Source organism: Sorex araneus, chromosome X, assembly GCF_027595985.1.
Source record: "Sorex araneus isolate mSorAra2 chromosome X, mSorAra2.pri, whole genome shotgun sequence".
Lineage (NCBI taxonomy): Eukaryota > Metazoa > Chordata > Mammalia > Eulipotyphla > Soricidae > Sorex > Sorex araneus.
The window spans coordinates 63,628,292-63,641,592 of record NC_073313.1 but is presented as its reverse complement, the minus strand read 5'-3'; the positions used below and the strand labels follow the sequence as shown (position 1 = coordinate 63,641,592).

The following is a 13,301-nucleotide window of genomic DNA, read 5'->3' as shown; positions in this document are numbered from 1 at the left end:
CAAGGTTCACAGTATTAGCTTCAGCTTATGCATTATAGATATAGATCTATATACATATATATGTATAAAGCATATTTACTCTTTCCTCTCTTCCCACTATTACCTTTGGTGCAATATTTGATGCCTCTTCCCACTTTGTCATTATCCTGGCCAAAAACACTATTTGGTATTTCCAGAACCTCAGAAAAAGAATAATCATTTTACCTCCATTGCACAGAGAAGTAAACAGTTATTGAAACACTTTATGTAACTTCAACTCAGGTTCTCTAAATCCTATGCAATATTTTTGGAGCCACTAGTACCTCAAAAAAACCTCAGCCTGACAAGTTGTTTCCACACTTTGTTCCCCTAATCTCTGTGGCTCTCATGGCTATGAGCAGAGCACATTGCTTTAAATCTTTAAATCTATTTATTTGAAGTTCCTCATATGATTGCATTTTCCAGGGGAAATATTCTGGAATTTAAGAGAATTTGCACAGCATTGACTTAAAGCAGGAACCAACAAACATTTAAATGCAAAGATCAAGAGCCTAAATATTCTTTGGTGCAACTGCTGAATCCAGCTTTTGGTGCACACAAGCATAGATGATATGTAAATGAGCGGTTGTGTCTATGTTCCAATTTTATTCGCGTATAATCAAGTTTGAATTTCATATCATTTTCTTGTGTCACAAGATATCAGTGCTCTTTTGATTTTTGTTTCAATGGTTTAAACATATGAAAAGCATTCTTAACTCACAGACAGGAGAAGTATACAGTGAGGGCTGGTTAAGATTGAAAGCTAAACTTTCCTAACCCCTGCATCATCCAAAGGAAATTAACACCCAGTTCACATGCTAAGAAAACGGTGATTGTACGATACTCTTGTTTTCTGGAACTCTTGTAAGGGCATCTGTTTAGAAGAGCCTCTTTTGGTCAGTACGCCCTTGACTGAGTTCCTGTATCACTGTCATCCCGTTGCTCATCGATTTGCTTGAGCGGGCAGCAGTAACGTCTCTATTGTGAGACTCGTTGTTACTGATTTTGGCGTATCAAATAAGTCACAGGGAGCTTTCCAGGCTCTGCCATGCGGGCGAGATACTCTTGGTAGCTTGCCGGGTTCTCTGAGAGGGGTGGAGGAATCGAACCCAGGTTGGCCACGTGCCAGGCAAACACCCTAGCCGCTAGGCTATCACTCCAGACCGAGTTCACAGTCTAGTTTAAATCCAGATTGCACCAACTGGGTGGCACAAGGTCAGAGGTTTGATTTGGCAGATCTTGTAGATTTATTGCATTCCTATTAGAATTTAGTTTAGAGCTGCAACTGTTTCTGACTTCCCCAGCCCTCAGATTGGAATGCTCTGGGATTTCCATTGGAATGGTCATTGAATCAGAATTAAAACCTTGGGGGAAATTAACTGCAGCCTCTCTGGAGAACAACATCCCGAAGAACATTTCCTCCGGGAAATTGAAAGGATGCTTTAAAAATAACACTATCTACTCGGTCTTACTACCAACAAATGATTCATAAGTGGAGACAGCATAACAGTAGGTAGGAAGATATATAATTCCCGGAGTACTCTCTAACTCTAACACAGCCATCTTGCATTCCTTCCCAACCTAATTTATGATGAGTAAGTGCCCTTCAGGATTCAGTAGGGTAAAGTTTTATTCTAGAAGAGGAACCACAGTAAGATGCTGCCTGCTTGAGAAGGAATAAGTTTTCAGGCGCCCCCCCCCCGCCACCTAGCCCCCATCCTGCAGGCTTGATGGCATGTTCAACCTAAATAAGCTGTGTTACTCATTTGGAGACACGGAAAACTGACTCTGATTGCCATCAGTTCTGGATTCTTATAAGATGGAAGCTAGGGCTTAATTTTGTTTAAAGCACAAACCCTGGTGAAACAGCCTCCGCTCTCTCCCGTGCCTAATGTGGACAGCAGCACTCTGTCCTAGAACTCTGTCCTAGAACTCAAGTCCTATCTCTAAGCTTAGAATATAGAGAAGGCTCAGGATATCAGGTGGAGACTATGAGAAAGTACAGAGGAATTCTATCTGGCAGAAATTTTTAACAAATCAAGAGGCAGAATGCTAAAAGTGTGTCATAGTCTGCGACCAGAGGCTTATGGCCATGTGAGGGAGATTCATAGCTATGTCCTCCACTGGATGCCACTTCGCCATGGAGAGCTTAGGTAGCATTTATTTATTTTTTGGGGGGGTCACACCCGGTGATGCACAGGGGTCACTCCTGGCTCTGCACTCAGGAATCACCCCTGGCGGTGCTCAGGGGACCATATGGGATGCTGGGATTCGAACCCGTGTCGGCCGCATGCAAGGCAAATGCCCTACTCGCTCTGCCATCGCTCCAACCCCAGCTTAGGTAGCATTTAGAGGCCCTTCCTCCTGTGATATCTATGGTTCATCTATGAGTCATCGCATGGTTCTATCTCCATTAGTTACCTGGAATTTTGAGCTCTGATTGTTGTAGGTGGCATAATTGAAAGAATACTTAGAATGTTGGTGTTTTATAATTCACTAAAATGTACAGAAAGCTACTCAGTTTCTTGGTGATTGATTCAAAGAAAATATTTTGAATCCATTAACCTCCTAATCAGTCTTATGCATAAAAGTTGGGGTGAGGTAAGCTCTTGGAGACAAAGGACGAGAAGACAATGTGCTCGAGGTGAGAACAACGTCTACTGGAGGCTCTCGTTGACTTATTTATCCATATCTAGTTGGTCCTCATATCTAAGGAGCAGGCCATCTCTCCACTCCTGATTTTTGTAACTCTCATTTGCAAATTGTGGGTGTTTACTTTCTCAATTGATCTTAAGATCTCTGGAGGATGACAAGTTCTCTGAGATAGTTTCAGTGAACCTGCAGTGTTAGGGATGGGTGAACGGTAGAGGACCAGAGATATTGCTTAGTGGAAGAGCACTTTCTCGTTGTAGATGAGGTCCTGGGTTTGATCTCCAGCACTGGGAAAACAAGTTCTAGAACATTTTAGAAAACTAATTTCAATTGAAAACTTTCCAGACTCCTTAATAATCTCTGAACATCCTTGTTAATTTGTTCAAGGATGTTATATAGCCAGATGGTACATCTAGTATTGGTCACCTACAGAGCTTTCTATTTTCAAAATAAATTTAAGGCACCATACCTTACAAAATGATTCAGAGTTGAGATTGAGTTTCAGGTGCTAGATAGAGCTATATTTTGTTCTGGTTTGTCTTTTGGTGAACCACACTTGGCAGTGCTTAGGACTTACTCTGTACTCAGAGATCTATGCTTAGGGATCATTCCTGATGGCTCAGAAGATAAGATGAGGTGTTGGGAATCAAACCCAGGTTGGACACTTGCAAGGTAAATGCCCTACCTCATGATACTATCTCTCCAGCCCCTAGACTTTGTATTTTTAACTGTCCCAATCTCAGTAGCACCAAGTAACAATATTAATAGCAATCAAACTTGCAAATTACAGTGAAAATGATGAAAGATGCCTGTATTCCTAGATGTATGATCTTTCTTTTTTTAATCATTCTACATCTTCTCCAAAGTAGGTGGATTGTGTACTGTTGCTGCTTGTTTTAATTTGAGTAAACTGAGATTGAAAATGTTTTGTTAACTAGGTTTAAAGAGAGAAAGCCTTAGATAATCTTTTATTTGAACTCGTTTGTCTGCCTCTTCAACCCTTACATTTAAATCCATAATGCCTCAACCAGAGGCTTCATTTACATAGAAACTTTTGTAATACTGTTTCAGACTATTTACTTCTCCCTTTAAAATAGCCTAGGCATTCTACTGTTACGGCACAAATGGCTAAAATGCCTAGCTTCTGGCTTCTTATTTCTTGGGGACAGCAAATAAGAATAGCACAACTCCCCAACTACCGATGCTTGCAGTGTTGCAGCGCCCAAGAGGTGGACAGCAAGCTCTCCTTGGAACAGGGAGCCCAGAGGCTAGCTCTCAGCAACTCTCCCTGACCAGCAGCTCCTCTCTTGGGGCAGATTCACCCTTGCAGTTCTCCTGTCATAGCTTCTTTCTAACAGCTCTCTTCCACCATCAGCTTCTCTCTCTTCCCATGACTGCCATGGCTGCCACTCATGATCTGTGTTTATATACTTCCCATGGCCCCAAGCCTGTTGTCTGATGGGTTACCCTTGCTATTAATGAAGGTTTGAAAATCTTTCAATCTGACTGGTTACACAAAACAACCAATCATATAACTTGGATAAAGGCAATCAGATTTTTAAGTGGACCACTCAAATGATATATCTAGGGCTACTTGCCTCCCCTATTTAAGACTGTATCACTGCAATGCAAAATGGCAAGGTTTCTGAAGTCTAACCTAATGATTTTATGGCTGCGGCTAATAGTGGGACCATATACTCAGTGTTCTAGGATATCCCAGTGCCAAGAGCCTTCTGAGGCCCACACATTCCATTTTAGGCCCAACTTCTCCAATGCCTACAGTTTTCTTTTTGCTCATTTGCCCCAACGTTCATTATTTGAACTTTGATTGGATCCTCTCTTCAGGATAAGGACGTAGTTTTGTTGACACAGTTTTATGGTCTGCTCTACTTTCTCGTACTATAGAAATTATAAGTAAAGACAGAAATCAAAAGGTTTGAGGCTTGGAGAGATAGTACAGTGGGTAGCGTGCTTGCTTCGTACTTGAATGACCTGGATTCGATCCCTGGCACCCTTATGGTCCTGCAAGCCCTACCAGGAGTGATCTCTGAATGCAGAGGCAAGATAAGCCCTTAGCAAGCTGGGTGTGGCCCAAAAACAAAGAAAGGGAGGGAAGGATGGAGGAAGGGAGGAAGAGAGGGAGAGGGAGGAGAGGGGAAATGAGAGAAGGGAAGGAGGAAGGGAGGGAGAAAGAGAATAAGCAGAGAGGTTTTGCAGAAAAACAGACATTGTGAAACCACCATATCCTCAGCAAACATTAGAAGTCTCTAGGGAGGTTTACTTCATTTCATTTTTATTAGTTGAAAAGTGGAAGAACAATTGTTGTTTTATGATTACAAATACAGGCATGCATTTAAATTAGCCTGATTGTTTTCACATTCAGGGTATCTAGTTTGTGAATAATGTCTTTATAGAATTATAACCTTATCAAAAGAGATTATCATTTGCTATTAACACTGCCTTCACTGCAATGGGTGTGAATGGTGTTGCTATAATAATTAAGTACAGAAGTCTTTGAAAATCCTACCCTTTCCCTAGAGTAATGTCCAGCATTAGCTATGGATAAAATGGAAACAAGTACATGTGTATTCAATAATAAAGCTTAATAGGTCAGGGAAGTTGCAGAAGGAAGTAACACCTCTAACACCTTCAGAGATAACTAATGATAGCTTTCCTTCAGAGATATGCCCTTGCCTTATGTTTACTGGGATATGAATCTATATGCCAAATCTATATATTCAGTGTCCTTTTCAAACAATAAAAGCCATACCAAACATGTTGCATGGGACTGCTTAGTGTCAATTGCTATGTAGATTAGCTCCCTATTTCCAGAACTGGACATTGGAGGGCCTTTCATTTCCATGTAAAAATCATATGGAGTTTAGGGGAGAGTAAAATAATTTCTGAGTCGGGCATCTCTGTGCTCTGACTCTAGATGTGCTAGTTCTGCCTGAAGGAGAATTGTTTAAAGAAAATGAACCCATTTTCTGATCCACATACAGAGAAAAATAGAAACATTTTTCTAGGACAGATAGCTTTAAAACATTTGAATTCTGTAACATGTGAAAATGATAGTCTTCATTTACCACAATGTGTTACAATGAACATTTGTTCTGATTAATAAACCTACCACTGCCAAAGAAAGGTCAAGATACATTTGGTCTCCTTTGTAAGATCTTCAAAACATCCATTAGTCTCTCAACAAAGAGTCATAAATCCTGCAAATTTAGTTTCTCTGAAACCAACTCTCCCAGTTGCAGTGCCCACCCATAATCATTTGTATCAGTCTTTGGTTTTCAGACCTCAGCAACCACATCCCAGTCTTAGTGGCTGAGCACAGAAGTGCTCTGAAAGCTGTGCTGGCATTGGAGATGTATTTATTGGATATTCACTCTGACCCAAATATTTTTCCAAAATGTGAAGAAAGGCATGTGCATTGTACATTGTACAATGATCAGTGTAGAAGCTACCTTTTCTTTTCCTAGCTCCTTTCTGGAAATGCACGGGAAGGAATGAAGAGCTTTTAGATCTATCTAGCTGTGTGGCCTCGAGTGAAGTCATTGACTTCTCTGAACTTTTCTTTATCACCCAAATGTATCATTTCTGGCAAGAGATGTGAAAAATGTGGGAGAGAACAAAGGCCAGCCCCTCCCACTTCGAGCCCTGTGTAGGAAGCAGGGCTGCGAACTCGTCAAAGCTGGAGGTAGGACAGAGGGGATAACATTTTTTCTGAGATAGGGGTTCTTTCTTCCAAGAGTTTGATGATTATGTGGGCTCTCAGAGAGAGCCTGTAATAACCCCCACCTGATGCCTGCGGAGAAGATCTCAAGTCATATTGAATAACTGAAAGTATTAACATCAATTGTTCTTTGAAGCCTGTGTTACCGGCATTTAAGTCAGTCATCCTTCTGTGACTCAGTCTTGGGGACAGAATGGGTGGCACTGGAATTAATACCCCTGCAGAAATGAAAGGTTCTGTGAGCTCAATAAACAGTTTTGAAAATGCTACTTCATCACCCAAATTCTAACCACTCATGTGTTTTCAGGTACCTTGCCCGAGGAGAGAAAGATTTCTTATCCACACCATGGGCTTACATCTCTTGGATCAAATTTTACAAGAAGGGATTGGTCATATATCAAAAGGTTAATGACTAGCCATCTCTCGCCCAGCGATTTTGTGCTGCCACAGTGCAGAGGGCACAGAACAGCAGTGAAAGTTCACGGGTCTTTTGCCTCTGTCATCCAGCCACACTAACAGACTTGGACAACTGCCTTTACAATGAGGGGCTTGATCATGTCTGTTTTGTCATGAGCTGCTCGAAGCATCTTTCCCTATAGAGACTCAGTGCCACGTCCCAACCCCATAGTGATTGATCAGTACGTTTATTACACTTTCAGTAGTAAAAATATATAGACTCCAGTCCTCTCTGGAGAAGCTGAAATAGTCTTTTTTCCCCTTGATTTAGGAGAAGGTAGAGGGGGAAGATGTGTGCCGAGCATGACATAAATATAAGAGCTCAAATATCTAATTAGCTGAAAGAATCTTGGTTCTCTCTGCACCTTTGACAGAACTGCAGCTGTCAGATTGTAGCTCCAATATTTCATTCTTGTGACAAGATGTATCTAAGGATGATTTAGAAAAGGCACTTCCTAACTCCAGTGAATACTACTCTGATTTTTTTGGTAGGATGCTCGAAGACGACTTGAAGCTGAGCAGTGACGAAGATGACCTTGAACCTGTGAAGACCTTGACAACCCAGTGCACTGCCACTGAGCTCTACCAGGTAGGAGCAGCTTTGCCATTGACTTGAGACCCAAGGGGGAAGCAAAAGAAATTTGAATGATTTTACCATCTGTGAGCTTCTCCAGGTTTTACCAAGAGAGGAAGCAACAAGTATAAGCCTAGTGTTGTGGAACATATCAAATGAGTTTATGCTTTCACTGAATTTCCAGTCGGGAAATGCTGAGTTCTCTAAACCTTTCACTGCTTGTTCTCCTTTTCTTTCACACACATATCTGTAGACTATAAGAGCCAGAGATTGCCTCTCCTTCTCTTGGACTAAGTGTCATCATAGGTGACATGTAAATCACCTTCAGTGAATTCAAGATAAGATTGAGATTAGCCCCAGTAGTTCATTAGGGTATGCATATGCTCTACGTACCTTTCCCTGGCACACTATTTTATTTTTATTCATTTTTATTATTTTAATTTTGTATTTAATCATGAAATACAGTTACAAAGCTGTCATGATTGAGTTTCAGTCATAAAATGATCCGACACACATCCTCCACCAGTGTGCATTTTCAGCCACCAATGTCCCCCTTTATACCACAGCTGAGACTCTGTAAGCTTGTGTGAACATTCAGACCAAAGGTGTTTGGTAATGACTTGTTGCTACTTGCTCTTCAGTATTCTGTTTGCAGTGCTCACCACCGAATTAAATGGTTTTATGGGTTTTCAGCATTTCCAAGGATTTTCAAGGATCATTTATGAGTAATGAGCAAAGCAGTGCCATGTGTGTTGTCCATATTTCTTGTAGATCACCTTTGTGGACTGGAGCAATAACCCAGAGGGTAGGGTGTTTGCCTTGCACTTAGCCGACCAGGGTTCATTTCCTCCGTCCCTCTCGGAGAGCCTGGCAAGCTACCGAGAGTATCCCACCTGCATGGCAGAGCCTGGCAAACTACCCATGGAGTATTTGGTATGCCAAAAACAGTAACAAGTTTCACAATGGAGACATTACTGGTGCCTGCTCGAGCAAATCAATAAACAATGGGAAGACAGTGCCACAGAACTACAGTGCTCCTTTGTGAGAGAGAAGAATAGAGTCATACTGGCTGTGCATCTGACAGCAAATAAGGAACTCAAGGATTGTCTATTAAAAAGCCAGTGGCAGGACCAGAAAAGTAGTGAGTAAGGCACTTGCCTTGTGCATAATCCTAGGTTCTATCCCCAGCACCCCATCTGGTCTCTGGAGCTGTCTAGGTGTGACCCCTGAGCACTATTGGATGTGTCCCTTCACCCACCCCCCAAAAAAAGTTGACCACGGTCCTCATACAGTTGAGTCCATAGGTTATCAAACTGAAAAATAGACTTTCTAAGGAATGCTCATGCACTGGAATTTCAGAATAGTTAACAAGTACAGAATTCCATATTCTCTAAATATGCGTGACTAGCTGGCACAGGAAAGTTTAGGAAAAACTCTCCTTCTCCCTTATCATCTAAGATATTTTTTGCCATGTGATAAATCCTAACATTTTGTGTAGTTTAGACTCGAATATAACTTCAAAGTTTTGTGACCACAATTTTCCTTTACTTTCTTACATTGTTCTGCTTGCCTTTTCAAAGATATGTAAAAATTGCATCTTGGCACTTTAGTACCTTACCCTTTATAAACACAGCAGTCTCCCAGGTGTTGGCAATGCATTTAAAGCAAACAATCCCTCTCCTCCTCCTGCCATGAACTTCATAGAAAATGTACAGTGTTTTCTCAAATGCCACTCTGCCAGCCCCACTTTCTGTATTTAAAATGTCAATGACAAGAACAGCATTGGTAAATAAAACAAAAACCAAATCCTAGATCATTGACTTTGACAGATGCAACATTATATTTAATGAGGATGTTTAAAGCTGTAATCAACAATAAGCAAATGTGATTTTGCATATTGACATCCTCTCTTGTGGTTACATAATGCAAACTGCCTTTCAGCTTCTCAATGGCTATTTTCGGTACTTACCTGGAAAAGTGGCCTTGGAGCTGTTAGCCCACTCATTTGGATTCTTAGCAGGCATGAGGTTACTTCTGTCAATGCTGAGATCCTGCAGTAATCCTGGTTACTTAGTTGGCAGCTGGCAACGGTATGCTGCCTTTGACTTGTCATGCCTTCTTCAACAAAGCTTATCATTTGAAGGGGAGGTTGAACAGGGAGACCGAAAGTAAGCCCAAATGAGAATTTCATTCCCCCAAGAAGTGAACATAGACATTTGCCATGAACCCTCCTTATAGATTCTGAGGATGGCCTTGAGCTGGAAAGCGAAAGACTAAGGGAGAATGTTCTTAGAACTCTGGATTGATGAGGGCTAATACTGTTGACCAATGATCAGTAGGTTAAAATCACATTATTATTTTTAATATGGTAAAATTCACCATAAGGGGCCAGAGAGATAGTACAATGGGTTAGGATGTTTGTCTCGCACATGGCCAACCCAGGTTCAACCCCCAGCATCCCATATGGTCCCCCAAGCACCGCCAGGAGTAATTCCTGAGTGCAGAACCAGGAGGAAGCCCTGAGCTTCACTAGGTGTAGCCCAAAAATCAAAAGAAAAAATCACCATAAATGTATACAATTAATATAAAATCACCCATTGAAAGTTGCATTCAGTATAGTCATAAGTTCAAGAACATTTACATCCCACCTACATTATGCAGTTATCCTCCATTTCTTCTTGTCCAAATTCCTGACAACCATAATTTTTTTGTCTCTGAAGATGTGCCTATTTCATAAATGAAATAATTTATCTTTTTTATGCTTGATTTCTTTGACTTTCCAGGCTCTAGGTTCATCCATGTAGTAATAGATCAATACTTTACTCCGTCTTATGGATGAATCATAACTGCTCTATGCCTATAGTTACTATCTTTTCTTTCTGTTCTTTCTGCCTTTTGGTTATTGCAAATAGTGCTACTATGAACTCGTGTATACATTTTGGTAAGAAACTTCTTTCAGTTCTTTTAAATGGAAACTTTCCATTCTTTTAGTTGTTCTACCAAGAAGTAGAATTGTTGAATCATTCAGCACTTTTGTGTTAAGCTTCTTAAAGCACTACCACAATCATTTTCTTTTCATCTGATATAACTTAGTGCCCCATAGATATGGCCATATTCTGTTGTCTTCTATTGAGGATCATTTGGGACTGCCAACAGCTTCGGAAGAAGTTCTGGGATAAGAGTTGCCTCTTCATGGAGTCAGCCTGGCTTGGTACTTGCTACATTAAGTGAAGATCTCCATCTTATTCTAACTTCATAAAAAAACCTCCAAGTTAGATTTGAGACTTCCATCTGAGAAGTGGAATTGTGGAATAATGCAATTTGGGCAATATGATTGGGGAAAATCACATAAATAAATATATTGCCTCATTAAACGATATGCACGAAGAGCCAGACCACACAGTATTGGCCTGAGCCAACATTATACTTAGAAACTTTCTCAGAATCCTTTGTCTACCTTCGAGTCGTGGACCAATAACAAAGTCATTTGTGTGACAATCATTAATGATCCCGAACATCTTCAAATCATCTCATTCATACTCATTGCCCTTCCTTGGCTGCATTCACCCAGTGTGTTCAGGTTTAACAAGTACCTATGCCTCTTTCCACCAAAGCTTCTACGTCTTTGCATGAAGGCTTGCTATCGAAAATATCCCAAGAAATAACATTTCAAATGCCTGTGTGGAAAAGAAACACAGGATCAAGAGATGTCTATTTCTAATTTGACATTTCAGTCCAACGCGCATGATTACAACCACCTCCCCATCCTGACCCAGCACTGACATCTTCCACGGTGACATTAACCGTGCTGAGCAGACTGACAGGTCCTGCGCGCAGCGGCAGCAACAGAGCAATCAGGATGCGTTTTCAAATGCTAAGTACCAGTCCTGCAAATGGGAAAATGGAGCATGAGGCTGAAATGGAAGAATTATAGAAATTACAGGTGCAAAATGGCCTGCCAGGGAGGCTTGGAATTAAAACATTTTAACAGCGAATTTTACCTTCTAGTGAGTCATTAAAGTCGAAGACGGGCACATGATTTCAGCGAAAAGTGATCGTGATTATACCCTGAAATTATTTGTTCGAAGTTTGAATTTTCCCTTTAAATTGCCCATTCTATTTTGCTTTCTTGGCTGATGTGATTTGGGAAGCAGGTGTGCCCCTGCTGTCCCCTAAGGTGGTGTGACAGCCCTGGCACAGTGGAGAAGAATGAGGAGGAACATACATTTGTAGTCGAACACACATGAATTTGATTCCTGGCTCTGTAGCTAGTTGGTACAGTTAGTACTCGGTGGCTTTGGATATCAAATGTCTATAATGGAGGCAATAATAGCACATAATTCATTGGTTATAATGCTGATTCAGTCATTAGGTAAATGAAAACAGGTGACATTACTGAAGCCTATAGTTAGCATATAGTTAGCGCTCAGCACTTTACATAATTACCATTGCTGCTACTACTAAGAGTCTAAAATCTTGTATCCATTGAGATGCTAGATATATTACACCCCATTGTCTTTTGAGTAATGGTAGGTTTAAGAGACCTATTGATAAATGACTTGGGAAACATCCAGTCTGTGGCTAATTCAATGGAAAGTGTCATGTGTGTGACTGGCTGGGAGGAATTGTGAGTGTAGTCATTAAGAGTGTGGTTTTTAGACTAGAGACACTCGGGCTTCAATCCCAGTTCTGTCACATAACAGCTGAATGACAGTGGGCACATTACCAACCATCTCTGAGTCTCAGTCTGTCACCAATAAACTGGGATTAACTAGTCTTGTCTGATTCATAGGGGTATTGTAAGGATCAAACGGATAATGGAAAGGGAAAGTGTGTTGAAAACATAAGCTCTATCCATATAGGTGTTTTTAATTTCTTATGGCCATTTTATTATTTTTTAAGTTCTTTATTGTATGTTTATTTTGGTTTTTTGTTGTGTTGTGTTTTGGGGAGGGGGGTCACAATCCATGCTTATTCCTGGCTCTACGCAGGGATCACTTCTGACAGGGCTCAGGGGACCGTATGTGGTGCTGGGGATTGAACCCAGGGTTGGTACATGCAAGGCAGATATTCCCTCTATATTGTGGCTCTGACCCTCTTTAGTGTATTTAATAAAAATATAATTTTAGAAAGCCTGCTTTAGAGTGCTAGAGCCATAGTATGTGGGTAAGGCTCCTGCTTTATCGATGGTGACCCCAGGTTTGATCCCTGGCACCCCATAGAGTACCCCGAATCTCTCCAGTGGTTATCCATGAGTACAGATCCAGTAGTAAGCCCTGAGACCTCCATGTATGGCTCCAGAACCACCACTACCCCCCATACACACACAAAACACACCTTTTTAATGTGCATTTCTGTGGGTTTTTCTGTATGTCTGAGGGGCTGTGTTGGTTTGCTTTTTTACTTCAGCGCTGTGCTTTACAAGACTGCTCTGTTTCAAGAGAACAATGCTGCTCCACCACACCCACCAGCGAAGTGTCAGCATCCCTCCACCACCATCTCTAAGTCCTCCCCCTCCCTGGTTTCCAAAGCTCAGTTCTGTAGCCAGTCTGTCACAATTCTATAGGCAAACTGTCACAATGTTTTCATTGTTTTCTCCTTTACTATGTTTCCTCATTCTCCAAGCATGAGACAGATCATTTGGTGTTTGCCCTCCCTTTGACTCATTTTACTCAATAGGATCCTCCCCAGTTTTATGGCCCTTCAAAACACTCACTGGAAGCCCTCTCTTTTGTATTCACTGGCAAATACATGCTGTCCCTCACTTTGACCAAGGGTTCCTAGGATCCTATGATGCATTGTATGTCTTAAGTGCTCTCACCACCACTCCCACCCCACAAAAGCATCCATTGCATTTAAGGA

The 13,301-nt window shown here is 41.2% G+C and overlaps 1 protein-coding gene across 3 annotated transcripts in view; it reads left to right on the top strand.

Moving 5' to 3' along the window:
• AFF2 (ALF transcription elongation factor 2) overlaps nucleotides 1-13,301 on the top strand; it is a 552,818-nt gene that overhangs the window by 414,718 nt on the left and 124,799 nt on the right. For all 3 annotated transcript variants that reach the window (XM_055122196.1, XM_055122195.1, XM_055122197.1), the window contains one exon: nucleotides 7,358-7,454. In XM_055122196.1, coding sequence (XP_054978171.1) covers nucleotides 7,358-7,454 — 97 coding nt within the window. The remainder of the gene's footprint in view (nucleotides 1-7,357; nucleotides 7,455-13,301) is intronic.